Raw genomic sequence first — 23,214 nt, 5'->3', positions numbered from 1 at the left:
ACTCCAGCCTGTGGGACAAGAGCGAGACTTCATCTCTAAATAAATAAATAAATAAATAGACAAACTGTTAAGAAAATTTGAACAATAAAGAGACAACTGAAAATCTGAGCAATGACTGAGAGTTGATGATATCAAGAACGTATCAATATAAATAAGTACAACCACTATGGAGAACAGTTCGGAGGTCCCTCAAAAAACTAAAAATAGAGCTACCATATAATTCAGCAATTCCACTGCTAGGTATATATCTAAAAGAAAGGAAATGAATATATTGAAGAGGTATCTGCACTCCCATGTTTGTGCAGCACTGTTCACAAATAGCCAAGATTTGGAGGCAACCCATATGTCAGATGGATAAAGAAAATGTGGTAAATATACACTACATAATGGAGTACTTATTCAGCCATAAAGAAAAATGAGATCCTTTCATTTGCAACAACATCATGGATGGAACTAGAGAATATCATGTTAAGTGAAATAAGCCAGGCCTAGAAAGGTAAGTTTTGCATGTTCTCACTCATTTGTGGAAGCTAAAAATTAAAACAATTGAACTCAACGGAGATAGAGAGCAGAATGATAGTTACCAGAGGCGGGGAAGGATAGTGAGAGGAGAGGGGCAAGGCAGTGAAGGTGGTTAATGGTTATAAAAAATATGTGGGTAAAATAAATAAGATCTAGTATTTGATAGCACAACATGGTGACTACAATCAACAATAATCTATCATACATTTAGAACAACCTAAAAGAGTACAACTGGATTGTTTGTAACACAAAGAACGGATAAATGCTTGAGGTGATGAATACCCCATTTACTCTGATGTTATTATTTTGCACTGTATGCCTGTATCAAAATATCTCATGTGGCTGGGCGCGGTGGCCCACGCCTATAATCTCAGCATTTTGGGAGGCTGAGGCGGGTGGATCTCCTGAGGTCAGGAGTTTGAGACCAGCTTGGCCAACATGGTGAAACTCCGTCTCTACTAAAAATACAAAAATTAGCTGGGCATGATGGCGGGTGCCTGTAGTGCTAGCTATTTGGGAGGGTGAGACAGGAGAATGGCTTGAACTTGGGAGGCGGAGGTTGCAGTGAGCCGAGACGGAACCACTGTACTCCAGCCTGGGTGACAGAGCGAGACTCCATCTCAAAAAAAAAAAAAAAAAAAAAAATATCTCATGTACCCCATATATATATATACCTATTATGTACTCACAAAAATGAAAAAAATTAAAAAGAAATTATATATTAAAATTATAATAATGGTACTGTGGTTATGAGTCCTTATCTTTTAGAGACACAAATGGAACCATTCCTTCAACAAATTTTGGGAGGGAGAAGAAGATGAGGGTATATGCAAAACAGTATTGGTCAAAATGATAATTCCTACAACTTATGATGGGTACAAGGTATATATTATCAGTCCATCTATTTCTGTATATATTTGAGATTTCTCATTATAAGCCTCCTAGTGGAGGCACTGCCAACACAATGCTAGTGTATTGTAAGAATAATTCTGCAGCTGGGCTCAGTGGCTCATGCCTATAATACCAGCACTTTGGGAGGCTAAGGCGGGCGGATACAAGGTCAGGAGTTCAAGACCAGCCTGGCCAATATAGTGAAACCCCGTCTCTACTAAAAATACAAAGATTAGCCGGGCGTGGTGGTATGTGCCTGTAGTCCCAGCTACTTGGGAGGCTGAGGCAGAAGAATTGCTTGAACCCAGGGGATGGAGGTTGCAGTGAGCCAAGATCGCGCCACTGCACTCCAGCCTGGGCGACAGAACAAGACTCCGTCTCAAAAAAAAAAAAAAAAAAAAAAAAAAAAATACTGCTTAGCACATAAATACATGTATACTGCATGGGTCAATCAAAACAAATACACTGTTATATTACCTTATAGTCCAAAATAATATGTTCAGATATAGGACACATCTTTTAAAAATAATTGTCTTATTATTTCTTTTTAGGAGTTAATTCCTTCAGTATGAAGGTTAAGGAAATTTTTTTTTATTTTTTTTATTATAATTTAGGTTTTAGGGTACATGTGCACAATGTGCAGGTTTGTTACATATGTATCCATGTGCCATGTTGATTTCCTGTACCCATTAACTTGTCATTTAGCATTAGGTATATCTCCTAATGCTGTCCCTCCCCCCTCCCCCCACCCCACAACAGTCCCCACAGTGTGATGTTCCCCTTCCTGTGACCATGAGTTCTCATTGTTCAATTCCCACCTATGAGTGAGAACATGCGGTGTTTGGTTTTTTGTCCTTGCGATAGTTTACTGAGAATGATGTTTTCCAGTTTAACTGGGAAACTGGAAACTGGAAAGGAAATTTTTAAAACGTGTTTTTCTCTAAAAATATCCTCAAAGTAGAAATTTTGGTTAAGTCACTAGAAGAAACTGTGCAACCAAAAATAACCCAAAGTTCTTGTGTTTTACGTTATAACACGATTTGCCTAACCTGGGGCAAGGAGTCTAGAATATCGCAGTTAATGGGTACTAAATTGTATGTGATTATGGATAATAGCTACATCCCACATTCCAAGTATTGTGCTTTGTTCCAGATACTTTGAATAGACTATACACTTTAATCTTCACAACATTTCCATCTCATATGGTGGGTTTTATCCTCTTTACAATTGAGGAAATTCAGGCTGAGTGAGGTTGAATAGACAGCAAAGAACAGACTGTGATTCAAACTCATGACTGTCTCACTCTAAAACCTGTGCTCCTGACCACTACGAGTACTTGATGTTATAAAGATGTTCTTATACTTGATAAGTGACAGATCATAACATTTAGCCATGAAAGCACAGCCAAGATTATGTCAAGAAAAGACCATCAGAAAAAAATTAATGCATATGTTCATACACATATATGCTAAAAATAACATCTATACTAACTCCTTTCGGTAATTCTTATCTTAAAAACAATTTTAAAAATTAATTCTGAGGAAAATGAAAATTTTTTGCTGAGATTCCAAATGAAGTCAGTAGGAACAACAGTTGTACAAAGTGTATTTTTAGGCCATAAGCCACTAAAAAGGAAGGCATCAGCATAGTTTATGTCAGGTTATGTTCACCAGCATGGGAAGCTTTTGATCAGTTTAGGTTTTCATTTTTTTATTATGTTCTTAAGCACCAAGGCAGCATGTATCATATAACTTGAAAAATATAAAAGTAACATTCATGATACTTGGAAGAGAAGAGTGACTAATAAAAGTCTGTAAACAAATCTGCATTCGGTTTTTAAAGTATCTTATTAGTAACAAAATCAATTTTTGGCCAAAATTGTAAGAGTTCTATCAACTTTTCTTATCTAGATATAATTTTTACATAGTTACATTTTTATTCAGCTAGGAAAATACACCTGTGTCAAAAGAGGAACAAAACATGTTGGTGCCTAGAACTTAGCAGACAAATATAGTGACCATATCATTCACATTTTTGCCCTTGGCATTTAAAAAGTAAATACTTTCTAAAGGGATTGCATATACTGGATTACTTATAATGTCTTCTGAATCCTAGATTTTAGAAAATGAGAAAAGAATCATTAGGAAAATCTGAAACTTATACAACAGCTTTAATTCACTGAAGAGCCAAAATAATTGTGGGTGAGAACAAGTAGTATTTTTCTCAATAAATTTTTCCTCAGGAAAAGCAAATACAATTTATATCATTTGATTCACATGCCATTGGCTTTTTATCTATCAGAAATTATATATCAAAAGAATTTAATTCTTTTTTCTTGATTTCTAAGACTTAAGATAGTAAATATTTGCTGAAAATAATTTTTGTTGACTAAGATTTTTAAAATATGGATAAGAAAAGATGATCAACAAGATGGAGACAGCAAAAGATTATGTTGTTTTTTTTTTTTTTTTTTTGAGACGAAGTCTCACTCTGTGGCCTAAGCTGGAGTGTAGTGGTGCAATCTCAGCTCACTGCAACCTCCGCCTCTTAAGTTCAAGTGATTCTCCTGCCTCAGCCTCCCAAGTAGGTGAGATTACAGGCGCTTGCCACCATATCCGGCTAATTTTTCTATTTTTAGTACAGACAGGGTTTCGCCATGTTGGCCAGGTTCATCTCGAACTCCTGACCTCAGGTGATCCACCCCACCCGCCTTGGCCTCCCAAAGTGCTTGGATTATATGTGTGAGCCACCATGCCTGGACAAGATTATGCTAATTATATTATTCTAATTCTGCTTTCGAGAGTTGCTAATTTGTATTCTTAGTGAATAATACCTTCGATTCTATAAATACTACAAAGAGAAAGAAGGAAAAAAAGAAAAGCGTTTATGTTTTATTTCGGAAGACTGAATAATCCAGGTAAATAAGCTAATGAAATAAGTGAAAATACACTGTAAAGCTGTAATATATTATAAAAATGAAGTTTTCACTACTTAAATATTTGTTGAGGCACCTTTACTCTGAGCAAGGCATAACATTATCTAAAAGTCAGCTAGAGAGAGACCTTTTCCTTAAAGGTCCACATTTTTAACAAGGACCTCAGGCTCAGTCAATTCTAAGGCAGGTGACCCTAGGACCACACCCTCAGTAATGCGTTAGAAAAAGAGTTTAGAGCTTGGGAGAGAAAGTTGTCTCAACTGTCCATATAAAAATTATGATGGCCTGGATTAGAGCACAGGAATTAGAGCTAGAAAGGGAGATGAGTAGTACATTCGTCTTTTGGGAGAGAGAACTGGCTGAAATTGAACACTGCCCGGATGTGAAGGAGGAAAGCCTGAATGTAGACCAGAAAGGCAGTTAAGGTTTGGAGTAGTCTCTAAACAACATGGAAAAGGGAAATAAGTGGCAATGAGGTTTTCTTACTGAACAAATAAGGATGGAGAAATATTTGAGAAAACTGGAAAACAAATTTATTGCTCAACTTTTTTATGACTTATAAACAGACTTTTAAAGAAAGAAAATATTTCTTTTTAGTGAGTTCTTAAATATTTTCTGTATTCAGAAATTCAAAAGAGATCATGAAATTTATTTTCAGTATGACCTTCCTATTTCAACATTTCTGTTATATAGTCTTCATAAACAAATGACTCCAAAGGATAGGTGAACCCTTCATGAGGGACTGGTTTGTTTTCACCTTATCTTATAGACAGTAAATTGCCTAATTAACTGGGTTTCCCACGTTTCACTGAAAGCTAGAGTAAATATGTGGTTTAGCAGCCACATGTTTAGGTCTTAACGGGATGTGTTCTCAAGTTTTATTTCTGATTCAATTTTACACATCCTGGCTTGACTTTTTCTTTTGTTGCTCCCATTTTTTAAATACTTGTAAGCTGATTTTTTTTTGGGGGGGGGAAGCAGTATATAATTATGTAAATGCAGTATACCAGTCCACCAAAAGAAAATTAGCTGAATGATTTATTTGCCAAGTTATTGATGACTATTTTTAAAGTTTTAGTATCACCAAGACTGGGATGCAGCAATTTCACCATGGATTTACAATCCTGTGCCACTAGATGCCCAGCTTCCCAAGTTAACATTTGAGATGCCTAGTACTGTCCTTCTTGAATGCTCAATGTTATATAAGTGGATGGAGGGACTTTACTCTTCTCATATTTTTCTGGATTGAGACCTGTGTCTATTCCAGTCCTTGCCTCTGGCAGTAAAATATTTGTGGGGTATGTTTTAAATCTGGATTAAGGCAATTGGTCTGACAATTTAAGGCCTATTAGTCATTCAGTGGATTGGTCATTTACCAAATTGATTTCTGGTTAAATAATTTTCAGTAAATTTAACCGTAGCTTAAGTAAACAAAGTTAATTTTTTACCACCTTTCCTTTTGAAATTATACTTTCAGAATCCTTTACTTCCCAATTTGTTTATATGAAACTTTTAGAACGTCACACCTAAAAGCAAATTGATCTTTAAGACCTCTTATATGCATTTACATTACAGATGAGAGAATTAAGTTAGCTTCAGTGTAAGTAAGGTAAGATATGAAATTACCCTGCTAGAACTAAAAAAAATTCTTTGGGGAATGAGCAAAGAAAAGGTATCAAATATTTGCGACTAAATTTGACAATCACGTAAAAAAATGAACATCATGAGAAAAAAATCAAAATTTTGTTGGATTTCCTTATGCCTTTTCAGTTTAGTATTATGTCTATTTCTAGCTACTTAACAGTGCCAGAGGTAGGTAGTGAAAGGGTGATAGATTATAAACTTTATGACAGATATTCTTAAGCCACACTAGTCATATAGCTTATTACACCATACACTACATAGCACTTTAAAGATGTGAAAGAGTAAGAACCGTGAGAAAAGGTGTCATCTATTAAAAACAAGTGAGAAAGATGTGGTTTGATACAACTGTTTCCACCAATGCTGACTATGCTTTCTACTTACTCAAAGTATGTCCTCCTCTAATAGTCAATGACTTTCAATATCTCCTCCTCCTATATCCTTGGATTCATACAGTTGTCCTCCTAGTATAGGCCTTGCCCAGCCACAAAAATCCTACCTGGTAGATTAGTGACATAAATTTCCAGACTTTTAGATTTCTGGTACTGATCTTTCATGTTCTCAGTGTCCATTCGTGCCCACGGCTATGCTGCATTAGGTGTGACAGTTAACAGCAGAGCTGAATTAGAACTCTGGTTGTTGACTTCCAATCTTTTGTTCTTCACTTAATTCGAAATAATTACCATCATTATACTTGTGCCAGAAACTGTGTGTTGCCTACCTTACTGTGAAGCCTCCTCTTACTCCTTATTAACAAAACCCTAATTTTTAGCTGGGCACCATTGTGCCTACTGTTTTATCTTCCTCAGAGAATAAGCTTCTCTAAACCAACAATCATTTTTTCGTATTCTCCAGTTTCTCTATGAACATTAGTTTTTCTTCAAATTCAGGCTTTCAACTTAATTTCTGTACTGAAAGGTGTATTCACAATTTGCTCTATGGGAAAATGCCTTTAGGGGACATCTACTTACGGAAAAAAATGCCCAGCACATGAAGTATTTGCCACAAATATTTACTGATTAAATGACTCAGAAAAAAAGGCTCTTTTCATTAAGAACTGTAGACATTTTACTTTTTATGGCTTGTGCATTAAAAAGAAGAAACACTGTACTTTTTTCTAAATGCAACATCTCGAAGAAAAAAAGCAACGTTTTCGGAGTCATTTTAAACTTGCTTCTTCTTTGCATCTTTCAATTTTATGCTTTTTTTGGCCTGGTAACAGTAGATATTCCATATTCTAATGCTTCTAAACCTCCTGGTTGAAAAAAATAAAGTTAAGGTCTTTATGCTTAGATGTATAGCTTTCTACAATTCACAAAAAATGCTTTTCAAGGTAGATCATCATATATTTCAAAATAATACGTTATTAATTTATTTTGATGCCTTCCTCTATTCCTAAGAAATATGTAAATACCTCTTACCTTAGTATTATACTTAGGTAAATAAAAATAATGCTATTTTATTACCAAAATCTGTCTAGCTCAACCTTACTTTCTTTTATTCTGACAATCAAACACAAAGTAAAATAAAAACAATGACATTTTATTCAACAATTTTTTTATAATGTGATGAAACAGAAGTCTGTAGGAAATTTATTTACCTTACCCATTTTCAAAGGTGTTTCTAAAACTGCTAACAGAAATTCATTAAAAGGTAGCCAGCCAGTACAGCATAGGCTTATATAGAGTATTACAATTGTTTTGTTCCATGAAGTCTATCACTCCTCTAAAATCAAGATTTTTACAGAAGCTGGTAAGAAGTGTTTGAAAACTATCAGTATGCTGAAAAGTAGCCGATTCTACAAATTCCTCACTACATCTGTGGACCAAAACAAATAAAACTGATAATGGATATATTAAGTGTATCTTATTCCCTATTTCTTTCTTTCCTTTTTTTTTTTTTTTTTTTTTTTAAATTAGAGACAGGGTCTCAATCTGTCACCTAGGCTGGAGTACAATGGCATGATCATAGTTCTCTGTAGTCTCAAACTCGTGGGCTAAAGCAGTCCTTCCACCTCAGCCTCCCAGGGAGCTGGGACTACAGGCATGCAGCACCATGCCCAGGTAATATTTTTATTATTTGTGGAGCTGGAGTCTTGATACATTGCTCAGGCTAGTCTTGAACTCCCAGACTTAAGTAATCCTCCTGTCTTGGCCTCCCAAAGTGTTGGGATTACAGGTATGAGCCACTGTGCTGGGCCTTTTATCCCCGTTTCATTTGTAATCCTATTTTCTTGAATTAAGGGAATCTCCTTTTTTAAAGGTAATAATTACATTGTTGTCCTTCAGTAAATGATTAGTTTACCTAAATTTTAATAAATATAAGCTCACACACCTCTCATCTTATTGTACTATACAAAAGTTAGTTAATATTTTCAACAATTGCTTGCTGTTAATATTAATAAATACATATATAATCATATCTTAAGCCCAGAAATATCTTGAATCAAAAAATGATTAAGCAAAATATCCATGGTATTCAACAAGAAAAAATAAAAGTCATCCAAATAGGAAGACAGAAAATCAAACTATCTGTCTTAAGAGACAATACGATTCTATACCTAGAAAACCCTAAAGGCTTTTACAAAAAGCTTCTAGGACTGATAAACGAGTTCAGTAAAGTTTGACGATACAAAATCAATATACAAAAATCAATAACATTTCTATACGCCAATAGCATCCAAGCTGACAGCCAAATCAAGAACGCAATCTCATTTATAATAATAGCCACAAAAAGAATAAAATACCTAGGAATATAGCTATCCAAGGAGGTGAAAGATCGCTACAACAAAAATTACAAAACACTGCTGAAAGCAATCAGAGAAGACACAAACAAATGGAAAAAAGTTCTATGCTCATGGATAGGAAGAATCAATATTGTCAAAATGGCCATATTGCCCAAAGTAATTTACAGATTCAATGCTTATTCCTATCAAACCATCAACGTAATTTTTCACAGAATCAGAAAAAACTATTCTAAAATTCATATGAAACCTAAAGAGCCTAAATTGCCAAAGCAATCTAAGCTAAAAGAACAAAGCTGGAGGCATCACACTTACCTGACTTCCAAGTATACTACAAGGCTACAGTAACCAAAACAGCATGGTACTGGTACAAAAACAGACACACAGAGCAATGGAACAGGACAGAGAACTCAGAAATAAGACTGCACACCCATGACCACCTGATTTTGACTAAGTCAACAATAACAAGCAATGGAGAAAGAAATCCTCTATTCAATAAATAGTGCTGGGATAACTGGCTAGACGTATGCAGAATATTGAAACTGGACCCCTTCCTTTCACCATATACAAAAATTAACTCTACATGGATTAAAGACTTAAATTCCTAGGAAGAAACCTAGGAAATACCATTCTGAACATCAGCCTTGGCAAAGAATTTATTACTAAGTCCCTAAAAGCAACTGCAAAAAAAATAAAAATTGACAAGTGAGACCTAATTAAACTAGAGCTTCTGTACAGCAAAAGAAACTATCACAGACAACCTACAGAATGGGAGCAATATTCACAAACTGTATATCTGACAAAGGTGCAATATCGAGACTCTATAAGAAACTTAATTCAACAAACAAAAAATAACCCCATTAAAAATGGACGTGAACAAACACTCCTGAAAAAAAGATACATGGAGCCAACAAATATACACAGAAATGCTCAACACCCTTAATCATTAAAGAAATGCAAATCCAAACCACAATGAAATACTATCTCATTCTGACACTAGTCAGAATGGCTATTGTTGGCCAGGTGCGGTGGCTCACACCTGTAATCTCAGTACTTTGGGAGGCCAAAGCAGGCGGATCATGAGGTCAGGAGATTGACACCATCCTGGCTAACACCGTGAAACCCCGTCTCTACTAAAAATACAAAAAAATTAGCTGGGCGCAGTGGCGGGCGTCTGTAGTCCCAGCTACTCAGGAGGCTGAGGCAGGAGAATGGTGTGAACCTGGGAGGCGGGGCTTGCAGTGAGCCCAGATGGCACCACTGCACTCCAGCCTGGGTGACAGAGCAAGACTCCATCTCAAAAAAAAAAAAAAAAAAAAAAAAGAATGGCTATTATTAAAACCTCAAAAAACAATAGTTGTTGGCAAGGTTGCAGAGAAAAGGGAACACTTTATACACTGCTAGTAGGAATGTCAATTAGTTTAGCCACTGTGGAAAGCAATGTGGAGATTCCTCAAAGAACTTAAAACAGAACTACCATTAGACCCAGCAATCCCACTACTGGGTATATACCCAAAGGAAAATAAATTGTTCTACCAAAAAGACACATGCCCTCACATGTTCATTGCAGCACTATTCACAATAGCAAAGACATGGAATCAACCTATATGCCTATCAACAGTGGACTGAATAAAGAAAATGGTATATATACACCCAGGAATACTATGCAGCCACAGAAAGAATGATATCTTATCCTTTGTAACAACATGGATGCATATGGAGGCCATCACCTAAGTGAGATAATGCAGGAACAGAAAACATCACATGTTTTCACAAGTGAGAGCTAAACATTGAATATCCACAAACACAAAGATGTGAACAGTAGACACTGGAGACTACTTGAGCAGGGAGAGTGGTGGCGGGGGGTGGGGCTGGGGGTTGAAAAACTACCAATCAGGTACTGTGCTCCAGGATCATTTGTACACTGAACCTCAGTGATGCACAGCTTGCCCGCTTAGCAAACCTGTACACATACCCCTGAGCCTACAATAAAAGTTGAGAGAAAAATAAATAAAGCACTGTGTCCCTAAGAAAAGCATCAAACTACATGCTTAAAAACGATTTCAGTTTCTTGCATGTAAATATGCCACAATAATATTTTTTTAAAGAAAAAAGTTTTTTTCAATTATGGGCTTTTTTCTTTAAAAATAATATTAGCAACAAAGAAATTCTTAAACGTAAGAAAAATTAATGATTTTATCTTTTCTGAAATAAAATATTGATGGGCTGTTGCTTCTCTTTCAGATTTATCACAGGTTGCTGTATAGACTTTGAGAGTAAGGGGACTTGTTTTTGTTTTCAATTAACTTTTTTACTTCTTTAGTATTTAATGTTGAGATGAATGGCCTTTTATGTAAATTATACTCCTGGAAAGAATAAATCATTCTCTCGATAGACTAGAGAAAAACCCAGAATTCTGCAATGCAGATATTATCTTCTGGCAGAAAGTATTATCTCCTAAATTTTATATATAATATATGGAGAATTGGAATTCTGCTGATGCAATTTTTGTAATGTGTTAAGTAAAATTAGACCATATAGAACTAATGTTGGGGGTTTTGGGATATGTTTTAAGATTAAAAAATGATGAAAAAATATACTTCCCAGGAAAATGTTTTAATAGGAGAGTGATTAAGAATAGAGTTGTCCCTTGGTATCCAGGACCTCCCTCTATGAATACCAGTATCTGCAGATATTCAAGTCCCTGAATAAAAATAACACAGTATTGGCATATAACCTATACCTATACTCCTATATACTTTAAATCATCTCCAGATTACTTATAATAGTAAACACAATGTAAATGTTATGTAAATAGTTGTTACATCATATTGTTTAGAGAATGACAAGGAAAAATGTCTGTACATGTTGAGTACAGATACATTTTTTTTTCCTGAGAATTTTCAACCCACAATTGCTTGAATCCACAAATGCAGAAAACACAGATATGGAGGGCTGACTGTACTAATGAATCCACAAATACAGCATTTCATTTGCTATCAAACATCCCAATAGATACATGAAGCTTGGAAAACTGTAGTGGCAACATTTAAGATCATTTTGTACAATCTCCATGCATTTGGAAAACTATGAATTCTCAGTTTTATTGAATTACAAAGAATAGGGGTATTTACTTTTAAAAGACAGGAAATTGTTTTTCTGTTGTTTTTTTAGATGGAGTCTCACTCTGTCGCCCAGGCTGGAGTGCAGTGGCGTCATCTCGGCTCACTGCAACCTCCACCTCCCAGGTTCAAGCAATTCTCCCTACTCAGCCTCCCAAGTAGCTGGGACTACAGGTGCCCACCACCATGCCCAGCTAATTTTTGTATTTTTAGTAGAGAAGGGGTTTTGCCACATTGGCTAGGCTGGTCTTGAACTCCGGAGCTCAAGTGATCCGCCCGCCTCAGCCTCCCAAAGTGCTGGGGTTACAGGCGTGAGCCACAACGCCCGGCCTGTTTTTCACATTATATACATAAAACAAGCAAATTTTAGAAAAGACACAACATGCAAAAAATGTAGAAAGCAAAAAAAATCCATTGTTATCACCATTACATCCATTATTAGTTTTGACACATTTCCTTCTAGTCTTTTAATATGCACAGTTTTTAAACGTTTCATCATCAAACCACTTATACAATTTGCACAAAAGCAGATATATTGTAAATACATATTATCATCACTGCATGGTAACAGTAGCTTTGTGCCACACTATATTTTACATCTTCTACAGAATTTAGGGTGATCAAAATTATTTCACATTATAATTACTATAACAAAAATATATAATCTTGGTTTTCAGAGAATATTCTTTTTTTTTTTTTTTTGAGACAGAGTCTCGCTCTGTCGCCCAGGCTGGAGTGCAGTGGCGCAATCTCGGCTCACTGCAAGCTCCGCCTCCTGGGTTCACGCCATTCTCCTGCCTCAGCCTCTCCGAGTAGCTGGGACTACAGGCGCCCGCCACCACGCCCGGCTAATTTTCTGTATTTTTAGTAGAGACGGGGTTTCACCGTGGTCTCGATCTCCTGACCTCGTGATCCGCCCGCCTCGGCCTCCCAAAGTGCTGGGATTACAAGCGTGAGCCACCTCGCCCGGCCCAGAGAACATTCTTATATAATGATATACATTTCCAGTTAACCATATGCTTAAACCTATTAATCACACAATCCAGTATATAAAAATGTACATGGTATTATAACTATATGCATCTCTAATTAATTAACTAGAACACTTTTTTGGATGACTTACCTTTAATTGTTTTTTAAAAGTATCCTGAATTCTTGCATACTAATTTTGGTTTTAGCTAAAAGAACTGCTCTCAAAATTATGAATGTTTTCCCCTAGCATTCTGCTGAAATGTTGGCAGCTTAACATATTTGGCTTTAGTAATTCATCCTATTTCCTTGATTGGAATTGATCTCAACAAGACAGTATGCATTTGGAAAACACTGATTATATTGAATAAAAAGTGAATGCATGTCAAGGAACATTCTACTCTGTGTAATGAGGCTTTATAGATTAGGTCTAATTATCACTGATATAAAACTAAAAATCCTTTATATGTTAAATAGCAATTAGCTTTCCTCTCCGAACAAAAATCTAGTGAACTTAAAATCACAAAGATATCTTTGGCATAAATAATACAAGTAAGAATCTGACAACATGAAACAAAGATTTTTAAAACGATTAAAGTTTCTAATATGTTTTATGACTTTAAAATTGATATCGTGTATATAGAATGTGTAACACTGTGGTTCACTAAAATTCTAAGAATCTGGTGACAGATTTAGTCTAAGTCAAAATATTTTGTTTTAAAAAAATAGAAAACCCTAGAATATATTTCCATATATTTCTATAAATCTCAGATAAACCCATTTTGACATTTTAGAACTACCAATAAAGAGACAGGTAGATCTGGACATAACTTCTTTCTTTAAAAGTCATGGACTACAATAGAAAATAGGTTACATGATGTATGCAAAAGATTACTTTTTCAGAAACCTTGAGTTCTAGTTATGTCTCAGCCTTGTGTGTGACCTTAAAAAATTCCTTTAAGCTTCCAAACTCAAAATAAACCTCTTGCAGAATGAGGGAGACCTTTTCCATTTCAAAATTATAAAATTAAAGGGTAAGATAGGATAGAAAAGCTCCCTATTCACAAAGAAAATATTAATTGCCAAAAAAATTTTCTATGCATTATAATGGGACAGAAGAGAGAGAGGTTCAACGAAGAAAGAAAATATCAACTTCAGCTGGCTGAGCATTTTAGCCTTTTGAAACATTTTTATGCATATGATCTCATTTTAATCTTGCCATAATCCTATGAGACAAGAAGTGTAATTATAATCGTTTCTATTTGGCAGATAAAGTGGAGGCAAAAGGGGGCATTATTTTGTTATTGTTCAGAATTACAAGAGTATTTCACGGATTAACAAGAATCTAGGTTTCATCACTCCTTAACTGGGACCCCTTTCAATGCAGCTAAAGGGAATAATAAGCACATGCAGCTGAACACAACTAAGGAATAAAGGGAAAGCATTAAAGAAAACATACAGGAAATGAGATCTCCTTGGTGGGTTCTTTTTGCTGACTGGTGAGGATGTGTACTTAACACCGTAAGCTCAAAGGGAGCTGTGGTGATACGTTCAGAAATGTGTACCACTTAATGTAAAAACTGAATTTCTGCAAAAAGCAGAAATTTCATTCACCTAATTTTAAGAAACGACAAAAAGAAAAACTTGTCAAACTTGTGAAAATGCATCATATAGTGTGGCATAATCAAATGGGCAAGATTCTTCCAAAACACTAGGGCATATATATCCTCTTTTGGACTGACTTATAATAATAGGGTCTTCATATTCAAATTAGTTTTTAAAACTAGCTGTACTTTTCAGGAAACTAATGTTTTCCTATATTTCATATGAACATGCAGATGCTTTTATACCTATATAAACTGTAAAGTTATTGGTTGAATTAATAAACAGAAAAAGTTTACTTAAATATGAAAAAGATACCTATTATGTCAAAGCTCCTTGTTACTGAAACATAGTTAATTGAGGCCTTAATAAGTGCTTACCACAAAGTTATATGTATAGCCATATGAACTAATTAAAGAAAGGCAATGCTCCAGAGTGTAGTGAAATTTACTTCATTTAGGTTATGGTACTATTTGGTTCAAAGACTATACTTTTTAAAAAGTGGATACCTGCGGTCCATCTCTGGCTTCATAGAAGTCACCCACTCTTATTTTTGCACTGAAGCTGAAATTGTCCCTTGAGATATCCATTATTCCATTTCTGCTGAGATACTGAAAAAATCACATATTTTTCCACTTCAGGTTTTAATAATTACAACCCAGCTTTGATGTATAGCTAGCTTCAGGACACTAATGTTTTGCATATTCTATCAAGGGGCTCTAAATTTATAGGAGATCAATTTAGGTTAAGTACAATAGTCCCATACAAGAGAATATTTAGTATCAAGGAACTTTATCTGAGAAAGGAGTACACTTTTTTTTTGTCCATGATCATGCTTAATAGGCACCAAATGTACATTATTTGGTGAAAAGTATGTACCTTTATTACTTCAGGGTACTGCCTAAGTTTCTTTCCACATGGAGCATAATATGCTACTTCTCCTTGAAGGCGCCCTCCAAAGTTTCTTATTCTTGTCTCTCTCTGCCAGCTACACATAACAGAAATGAAGGTTATGACATACTTAAGCTTTTAAAAATTAAAAATAAGTTAAAGTATACATGTTCTCTAGAAAACAAAAAATGAAAACAAAAATAAACTCCTCAAACAACCCAAATATATTAACTATCAAAATTATGTAGATTTTTAGCTAATTCAACTAAAAAATTAATTATTCAATTTATATATTAAACTCCATCAAAATTTTTAGAAATCATACTTGATTACTTTGGGTACTCTGACATTTGAGTAACATGTCAATGTGTGCTGACTTTTTACATCTGAAAAGCTTTAAGGGACGAGTAAAGTAAATCTGGCTCTCTGCTGCTTGGGGTTCATGTACATTCAGTCTAAAAGCTGAAACCATTTTAGCCAAACTCTGGTTGAGTCCCTCAATTTTGACCGAAGTGGCTTTTACCGTCCTTTAATTCTATCTTCACAAAAATTTCTCACAGTCTCATGTACTCCTGCCCTTTGCCATCTGATTTGCTCTTGGTTCTTTTTCAGTCACGTTCCTACTTGGCTGTATCATCCCACCCCAGCTCTGCCATACCTCCAGGAAACAGGATTAATTTCAGTTTTCTGATATACTGAATTCCTTGCCCTTTGCTCTGGCTCTTCTGCTCTAATAAATACTATGCAGCTATGTACTTCTTCTATTAATTGTAGAGAATGAGAAATCAAGTATACACCAAACATGCATAAATATATGGGGGAAAAAGAAAAAGGAAAACCTTATTTCGCATACCCATATTCCAATGGAATACGCAGTTCACGTTCATCTGTTACTCTTCTTCTTTTGGAAGTGCCTTTAAAAAAATTCAATTGGTTAATATAAAACATTCATTAATATAGATAATAATCTTGATAGTTTAGAAACTTTTCTTTAAAAAAGTATATGTTAATAACTTGGATTTAGTGTATTTCTGTAATTTATACATTATTTTTAGATGGTTTTCAATAAAACACTGTATAAGGCAGGGGGCTTTTTTCTTCCTTTGGGTCTGAGTGACAGAATAACTAGTTTTTCTCTCTAAAGAAAATACAATCCAAGGTAAAAATATACCTTTCCTGTCATTGTATTATTAAAGAAATGGCTAGAGAAGCAGGAGAGAAATAGAGGTTTCAGAAAATCTATTTAAATTGTTGACTTTGAAAACAGGAGTTTTCGGATGCTGAAAAATTTCAACAGCTGGCTCATATATTTAAAGACGATTTAATTTCTATGTCCATATAAATCCATAGTCAAAAACACTACCAGGTCTTTTAATTAACCTAAACCACCAAGGAACAGGATTATGATTTTATGTAAAAATTTTCTAAGACCGAGATCAAGTTTCACAAACACAAATAAGTTCATCTAAAATTAGTAGGCTGTCATATTGGTATGTGGTAAATGAAAATAAAGCTAGAAATTGACGAGAGTGAAATAAGTAAAACAACAAAATATTTTACTATATACATCTACATTTTCTTAGACACTGAATGAGAACTGAGAGTAGTTGTGGAATATTGAATGTAGAAATCTTTAATGAAGACCTCTAGGAATTTATAAAAAGTCAAATAGGAAAAAAAAGGACATGGCATGTTAATGGAATAAGAATGCTACTCTCTAATAGAAATGACACTGGCTATATGTTGGGCAGATAGCATCTTAAGTAACCAAGTGAGCTTTTTTATAAAGTACAGTTGGCCCTTGAACAATATGGGTTTGAACTGCGTGAGTCCACTTATATTCAGATTTTCCTCTGCCTCTGCCACCCACGAAACAGCAAGACCAATCCTTCTCCTCCTTAGCCTGTTCAACATGAAGATGAGAATGAAGATCTTTATAATGATCCACTTCCACGTAATGAAGAGTCAATATATTTCCTCTTGCTTATGATTTTCTTACTAACATTTTTCTTTTCTCTTCATTTTAAGAATACAGTATATAACACATACAACATATGTTAATTGACTACTCATGTTATCAGTAAGGCTTCTGGTCAATAGTAGGCTAACAGTTAAGTTTCTGAGGAGCCAAAAGTTAGATGTAGATTTTCGATTGTGTGTGGGGCCAGTGCCCCTAAATCCTGCGTTGTTCAAGGGTCAACTGTACAAAAAAGTCCAACTGTCAATTAAATTCTATATTCTAGAAGCACAAACTGAACACAAAAGCAGAAAGGTTCAAAACCAAAGGAACTGTCATCAATCAGATCCTTAAACTGGAAACTCGGCGGGGGAAAGACTAGGTAATGAGTCATATCCTTTGAAAATACATGCTCACCTTCCTTAGCCAACCTAAAATCTAACTTTAATCTTGATTGAGTGAGATCATCTCCAGAACACTCTATCAATAAATATTCTTGCTATGGTTTGACTTCTACTTTAGAATAATAAAAATAAAGTGTAGGTACCAGAGTGTGGGCTTGAAGTAAGTGTGGAAGAAGATGTACCAAGAAAAGCAGGTGACTGGGATTCAGAACATAAGGCAGCAGGAGCAGAGCCTGGGGCTTTTGCTATGTGGAGGTTACGAGGTGTTGAGTGAGCTGTGAGACTCATGGAAGGGCTTTTGACAGAGGAAGTTGTTTTATTCAGTTTCATTGAAGTTTTCTCTCCTTCAGTATCACTATCTGATTCATCTTGGTCTTTATCATCATCATCTTCTTCTTCTGATCCTTCTGTATCTGATTCTGAATTACTATCTGATTCTGGGAAGTAAAAGAAGCATTTGTATATTATAACTAGATAATCACCAATAATTTGCAGTTTGTGTCTAAATGGACTAGCTCAGGAACCAGCACCTGTGAATGAGAACTCAAATGAGCAATTTTCCTACAGAGTAAATGTTATAAGCTATTTGAGAACAGTGTATGTAGGCTATCAATCTTCAAAAAAATTTTTTTAAGTGTAAGTTTTACTCAACACTTTAATCATAAAACAGTTCTCATGTGACACTATTCACATGATGAGTTCTGCTTAATGGCATCAAAATAATTTTTTATTTAACAGAGAAACTAAAGTAAAAGAGGGGATTAAATTGACTGTTCAAATTAACAGATTCCAGTGGTTTATGAAGTACAGTAAGTCAAATATGAGAAAGAGAAATCTGGAACTACCATCATACTTCCATTTTGGCTTTGGAGTAAAAGAAAACAATTTTAAACAGGAGATTCTTGGTCTTTTGGCTGCAGTTTTTCTATTTACATACAAGACTTCATCAGGCTTTTCAGGCCTCTCAAAAAACCAGGCTTACAGAAATAATTATAGTAGGATAATTCAATAGTTTAAGTTTGTTCTAGCTACGTAGTTCTATGTATGATGCATCCGTTCCTCTACATATGTAAAATCTATTACTAGATTAAACTTGATAAACATAGGAGTGACACTTAGACTGTTTCCTCATAGTTCACAGTACAATAGCTTCTGTGGAATTCTGGTTTGTGTTATACCATTTGCCTATATTGAAATTCATTATAAAAGTTAGTTTTAAAAGCTATGAATATTGATATTTATGATCTAACATACAAAGTTGTTTTATGGAAACCCCAGGAAGAGTGGTTCTTACCCTGAGCACGAAGTTTGTTTTTAACTTATAGACACTTTAAATTGTACAGCTGAGTATATTTTCCTATTCATATTAGCTGCTAAAAAAAATTAGTTGAATCTGTAGTTGACCAGTAACAAATCCACAGACGTTTATAATATGTATTTCATTTTTGTATTCACAATTTAAGCTCTCTTGTATTTTATATTTTCAATCTTCTGTGGAATGAGGAGAGGGAAGGAAAATAAAAATGCAAAGAAGTTAACCCCAGACCCAGCAAAAAGAAAAAAAAAAGTGACTCAAAATTAAATCAGAGAGTCCTCTATATGTTATTTAACAAATTTTCTGTTATTGATGAACATTCATAGAGATTTAGGTTTTTGGTACTTTCTGAATGACTATAATTTTATCTTTGTTCAAAACAGCTGGTGATACATTTTAACAAGTAGCAGAAGAAATGAAAAAAGAGTGGTCCTGAATGAAATAAAAATTAAGGAAGTTGATGAAATTATGTCTTAATTTATGCATCATTTGTATTCTCCCTAAAGTGATTATTTGTTTAATGTCAAATGAATAACAAGCTGAGAATCTGACTTAGGATTTCCAGTATCAATTACTCCTATATTTTACAAGCTCATTATAGAAATGCACAAAGTTGTGTGAAACATAGTAAATGACATTGATTTTAAGTATGAATTAAGAAATCCTTTAAAATGTTTGGTTCACATAGCATTTAGAGAAATACTTTAAATTTTAAAATGAAAATAACCTGATTGGCTGTCATCAGATTCATCATCTTCATCATCTTCCTCATCTTCTTCCTCATCATCTTCCTCTTCATCCTCATTTGAATCTTCAGAATCTTTACTACTGGGAATGTCTGAATCTGTTCCTCTGAATTGTTCCACTAAAGATTTTGCAGGATGGGAGTGATGCTGTGTTTTTACTGGGTTTACATTATTGCTAACTGCTTTTTCCTTCCCTTGACTATGCAGGATGGGAGAGGCAGAGGGCATTACAGGTGTCTGATTGCCAGGGGTTCTTCTCCCACTTGTACACAAATTTACAGGTGAGGAAAAAGGGGTGCTACTTGCAGCAGCAATGTTTTCATTAATCTTGCTCTGCATTTTAGTTTTGGTAGTAAGTGCTAGAGGAGCTTCTTGAATGACACTTTGAATAACTCCATTTGGTTGGTGATTACCTAAAAGTGCATTTGTCAAGAATGGATTTGGGTGGTTGTTTTCTAATGTTTGTTTTGGATGTGCTGGTGAACTAGAGGTTGCTTTTGGATTTGACAAAGCTGCAATAACCTTCTTCAGGCTCTTAGATGACTCTTGTTTCTTTAACTGTGATGGGAATGCCTGTTTATATTGTTCCTGTTGAAACATAAGTTAAAAAACACAACAAAATGTACCACATAACAAAGATTGCTTTTATTTGCTTTCAATATCTGAAAACAAATTATAGCTATCATATCATATACAAATTTAAATCATGACATACAAATGCTGTAAAAGTAGCAACAGCTATGACTAGCTGGTTGCTACATTTTGGCGGTAATTTATTAAAATTTAATTAGTTTTTCCCCATTAAAAATTATATGCCTTTTGACTATCCTCCTCTCTTTACTGTTGCTTCCATTTTCACAATAATCCAAACCTAAAACCATTTTCTTTGCATAAAATAGCCTCCTCTTAGAAATTTCAAGCTGACAAAATACTGTTTATTCTTCAAGATCCAAACCAAGAAGCTTTCCACATTTTCCAGCCAGAAGCATTCTTTGCGTCTTTCCTTTGAACTCCTTTACCTCTTTATATAGATGCTCCTCAGCTTGCCATGGGGTGACTTCCCCATAAACTCATGGAAAGTTGAAAATATCATGAAGTCAAAAATAGATACAATACACCTAACCTACCAAACATCACAGCTTAGTCTAGACTACCTTAAATGTACTGAAAACACTTACATTAGCCTAAAGTTGAGCAAAATAACCTACCAACACAGTACACTGTAGAGTATCGGTTGTCTGCCCTTGTTATCATGTGGCCGACCAGGAGCTGTGGCTCACTGCTGCTGCCCAGCATCAAGGGACTATTGTACCAATTTCTACTGAATGTGTATAGCATTCGTGCCATTGTAAAGTTGAAAGATCATAAGTCAAAGAATTCTTTTTTTTTTTTTTTTGAGATGGAGTCTTGCTCTGTCACCAGGCTGGAGTGCAGTGGCACGATCTCAGCTCACTGCAACCTCTGCCTCCCGGTTTCAAGCGATTCTCCTGCCTCAGCCTCCCAAGTAGCTGGGACTACAGGCACGCACCACCATGCCCAGCTAATTTTTGTATTTTTAGTAGAGATGGGGCTGCACCATGTTGGCCAGGATGGTCTCGATCTCTTGACCTCATGATCCGCCTGCCTTGGCCTCCCAAAGTGCTGGGATTACAGGCGTGACCCACTGCACCCGGCCAAGTCAAACAATTCTAAGTTGGTGACTATATGTACTCTTATGCCATACCACCTTTAGTATACATAGCATATGCCTATATGCCTTAAACCTCTAAGGAGATAACTTAAAGTCTTTGATAAATTCCTCAGGGTAGAAACACTCATTTATTCACCTTCATGGTCTTCCTAAGACATTGCTCAGAACCCTGTGCTTGATATGTACTCAAAAAACAATTTTAGGTTGCTGAATGAATAACTTCCTGAGCAAGAACTTCTTTGAAGCAAAGATTTAAGACACTAAGCTGGTGGAGATGGACATTCAACATTCTGTGGGATCTACTATAGTGTGCCTTTGCGCAGTAACATTCCAGAGTAACCAATTTAGAAAAATACAATTTTCTTGGAAAAGATTATAAACCATTAAGCCATAAAATTTATATCTATAAACAAAAACTTATTTAACTATTAGAATCTCCTTGAAAACAATACAATCATGAATTTTATTAAGCTACTATAATCAAAATATTACATAAAAATTAACAGCAGCAGAATTATTAAAATCTTTTGACTTAACAGAAGGAGTTGAATTTCTTAATCTAAGGTAAAATTCTGCATTGAAAATGATTGCCTTGAAATTAAAATCAGCAGTGTTGTCAGCATCAGAACTGGGCTCCTAACACTAAAATCAGCAAAGATTTGTGATGGAGATTTCACAAGTGTAAATGCTGATGGAATGTTATATAAAATACTTATAAATATTTTATTATTATCATTTTTTTGAGACAGTCTCACTCTGCCAGCCAGGCTGGAGTGCAGTGGCACGATCTTGGCTCGCAGCAACCCCCACCTCCCGGGTTCAAGCCTGCCTCAGATTCCCGAGTAGCTGAGACTATGGGCACGAGCCACCATACCTGGCTAACGTTTTTGTTAACTTTTTTTTGAGACAGAGCCTCACTCTGTTGCCAGGCTGGAGTGCAGTGGCGCGATCTTGGCTCACTGCAACCTCCGCCTCCTGGGCTCAAACGATTCTCCTGCCTCAGCCTCCCAAGTAGCTGGGACTACAGGAGCACCCCACCATGCCCAGCTAATATTTGTATTTTTAGTAAAGATGGGGTTTCACTACGCTGGCCAGGATGGTCTCGATCTCTTGACCTTGTGATCTGCCTGCCTTGGCCTCCCAAAGTGCTGGGATTACAGGCGTGAGCCACTGCACCCAGCCTTTTTTTGTATTTTTAGTAGACAAGGGGTTTCACCATGTTGGCCAGGCTGGCCTCGAACTCCTGACCTCAGGTGATTCATCTGCCCTTGGCCTCCCAAAGTACTGGGATTATAGGCGTGAGCCACCGCACTCAGCCTGAAATACTTATTAAATATTTAAAAGCAGCAGTACTAACAAGCAGTAAGTAATGTAAACTTTTTATCTTATTTAACATCTATACTGCATTAGTTTAGAAAATTAAGTTATTAAGATAATTCTTTGTAAATAAAAACTGTCACAAAATATTTGTACCTAAGGCAATACCTTACAAAGTGCTTAATTAGTAATCATTCAGTAAATTATGGAAAATTATGCTAGTTAGATGTACCATTTCAATGTAATTTTATGCAAAATTCTCACATAAAATAATATATAAGATTTAAATTTTCAGCAGAAAAATTAGTGTGTTTTCATCTGTTAAAACATAATTATGTCATGTAATGATTTTGTAATCTTTTTTTATAGGTAGTAAGTCTTCCTTCTAAATATATAGGTCTAAAGGGCCATGAAAACAAAAGTCCCTTTAGTTTTGTATTTTAATTTTCTGCAACTGTTCCTCACTGTA

The 23,214-nt window shown here is 35.3% G+C and overlaps 1 protein-coding gene across 24 annotated transcripts in view; it reads right to left on the bottom strand.

The window, feature by feature from the left end:
* The window catches only part of BAZ2B (bromodomain adjacent to zinc finger domain 2B), a 419,408-nt gene that overhangs the window by 115,096 nt on the left and 281,098 nt on the right, over positions 1-23,214 (bottom strand). For 15 of the 24 annotated variants that reach the window (XM_063645961.1, XM_063645969.1, XM_063645960.1 and 12 more), the window contains 5 exons: positions 19,720-20,326; positions 17,821-18,114; positions 16,170-16,230; positions 15,305-15,413; positions 14,935-15,036 (listed from right to left, as the gene is read on the bottom strand). In XM_063645961.1, coding sequence (XP_063502031.1) covers positions 14,935-15,036; positions 15,305-15,413; positions 16,170-16,230; positions 17,821-18,114; positions 19,720-20,326 — 1,173 coding nt within the window. The remainder of the gene's footprint in view (positions 1-14,934; positions 15,037-15,304; positions 15,414-16,169; positions 16,231-17,820; positions 18,115-19,719; positions 20,327-23,214) is intronic. The other 9 variants (XM_063645970.1, XM_063645976.1, XM_063645981.1 and 6 more) reach the window with 2 other exon arrangements.

This window comes from Symphalangus syndactylus, chromosome 9, assembly GCF_028878055.3.
Source record: "Symphalangus syndactylus isolate Jambi chromosome 9, NHGRI_mSymSyn1-v2.1_pri, whole genome shotgun sequence".
Classification (NCBI taxonomy): domain Eukaryota; kingdom Metazoa; phylum Chordata; class Mammalia; order Primates; family Hylobatidae; genus Symphalangus; species Symphalangus syndactylus.
The sequence above is the reverse complement of the archived record's forward strand: the minus strand, read 5'-3'. Positions and strand labels throughout refer to the sequence as shown.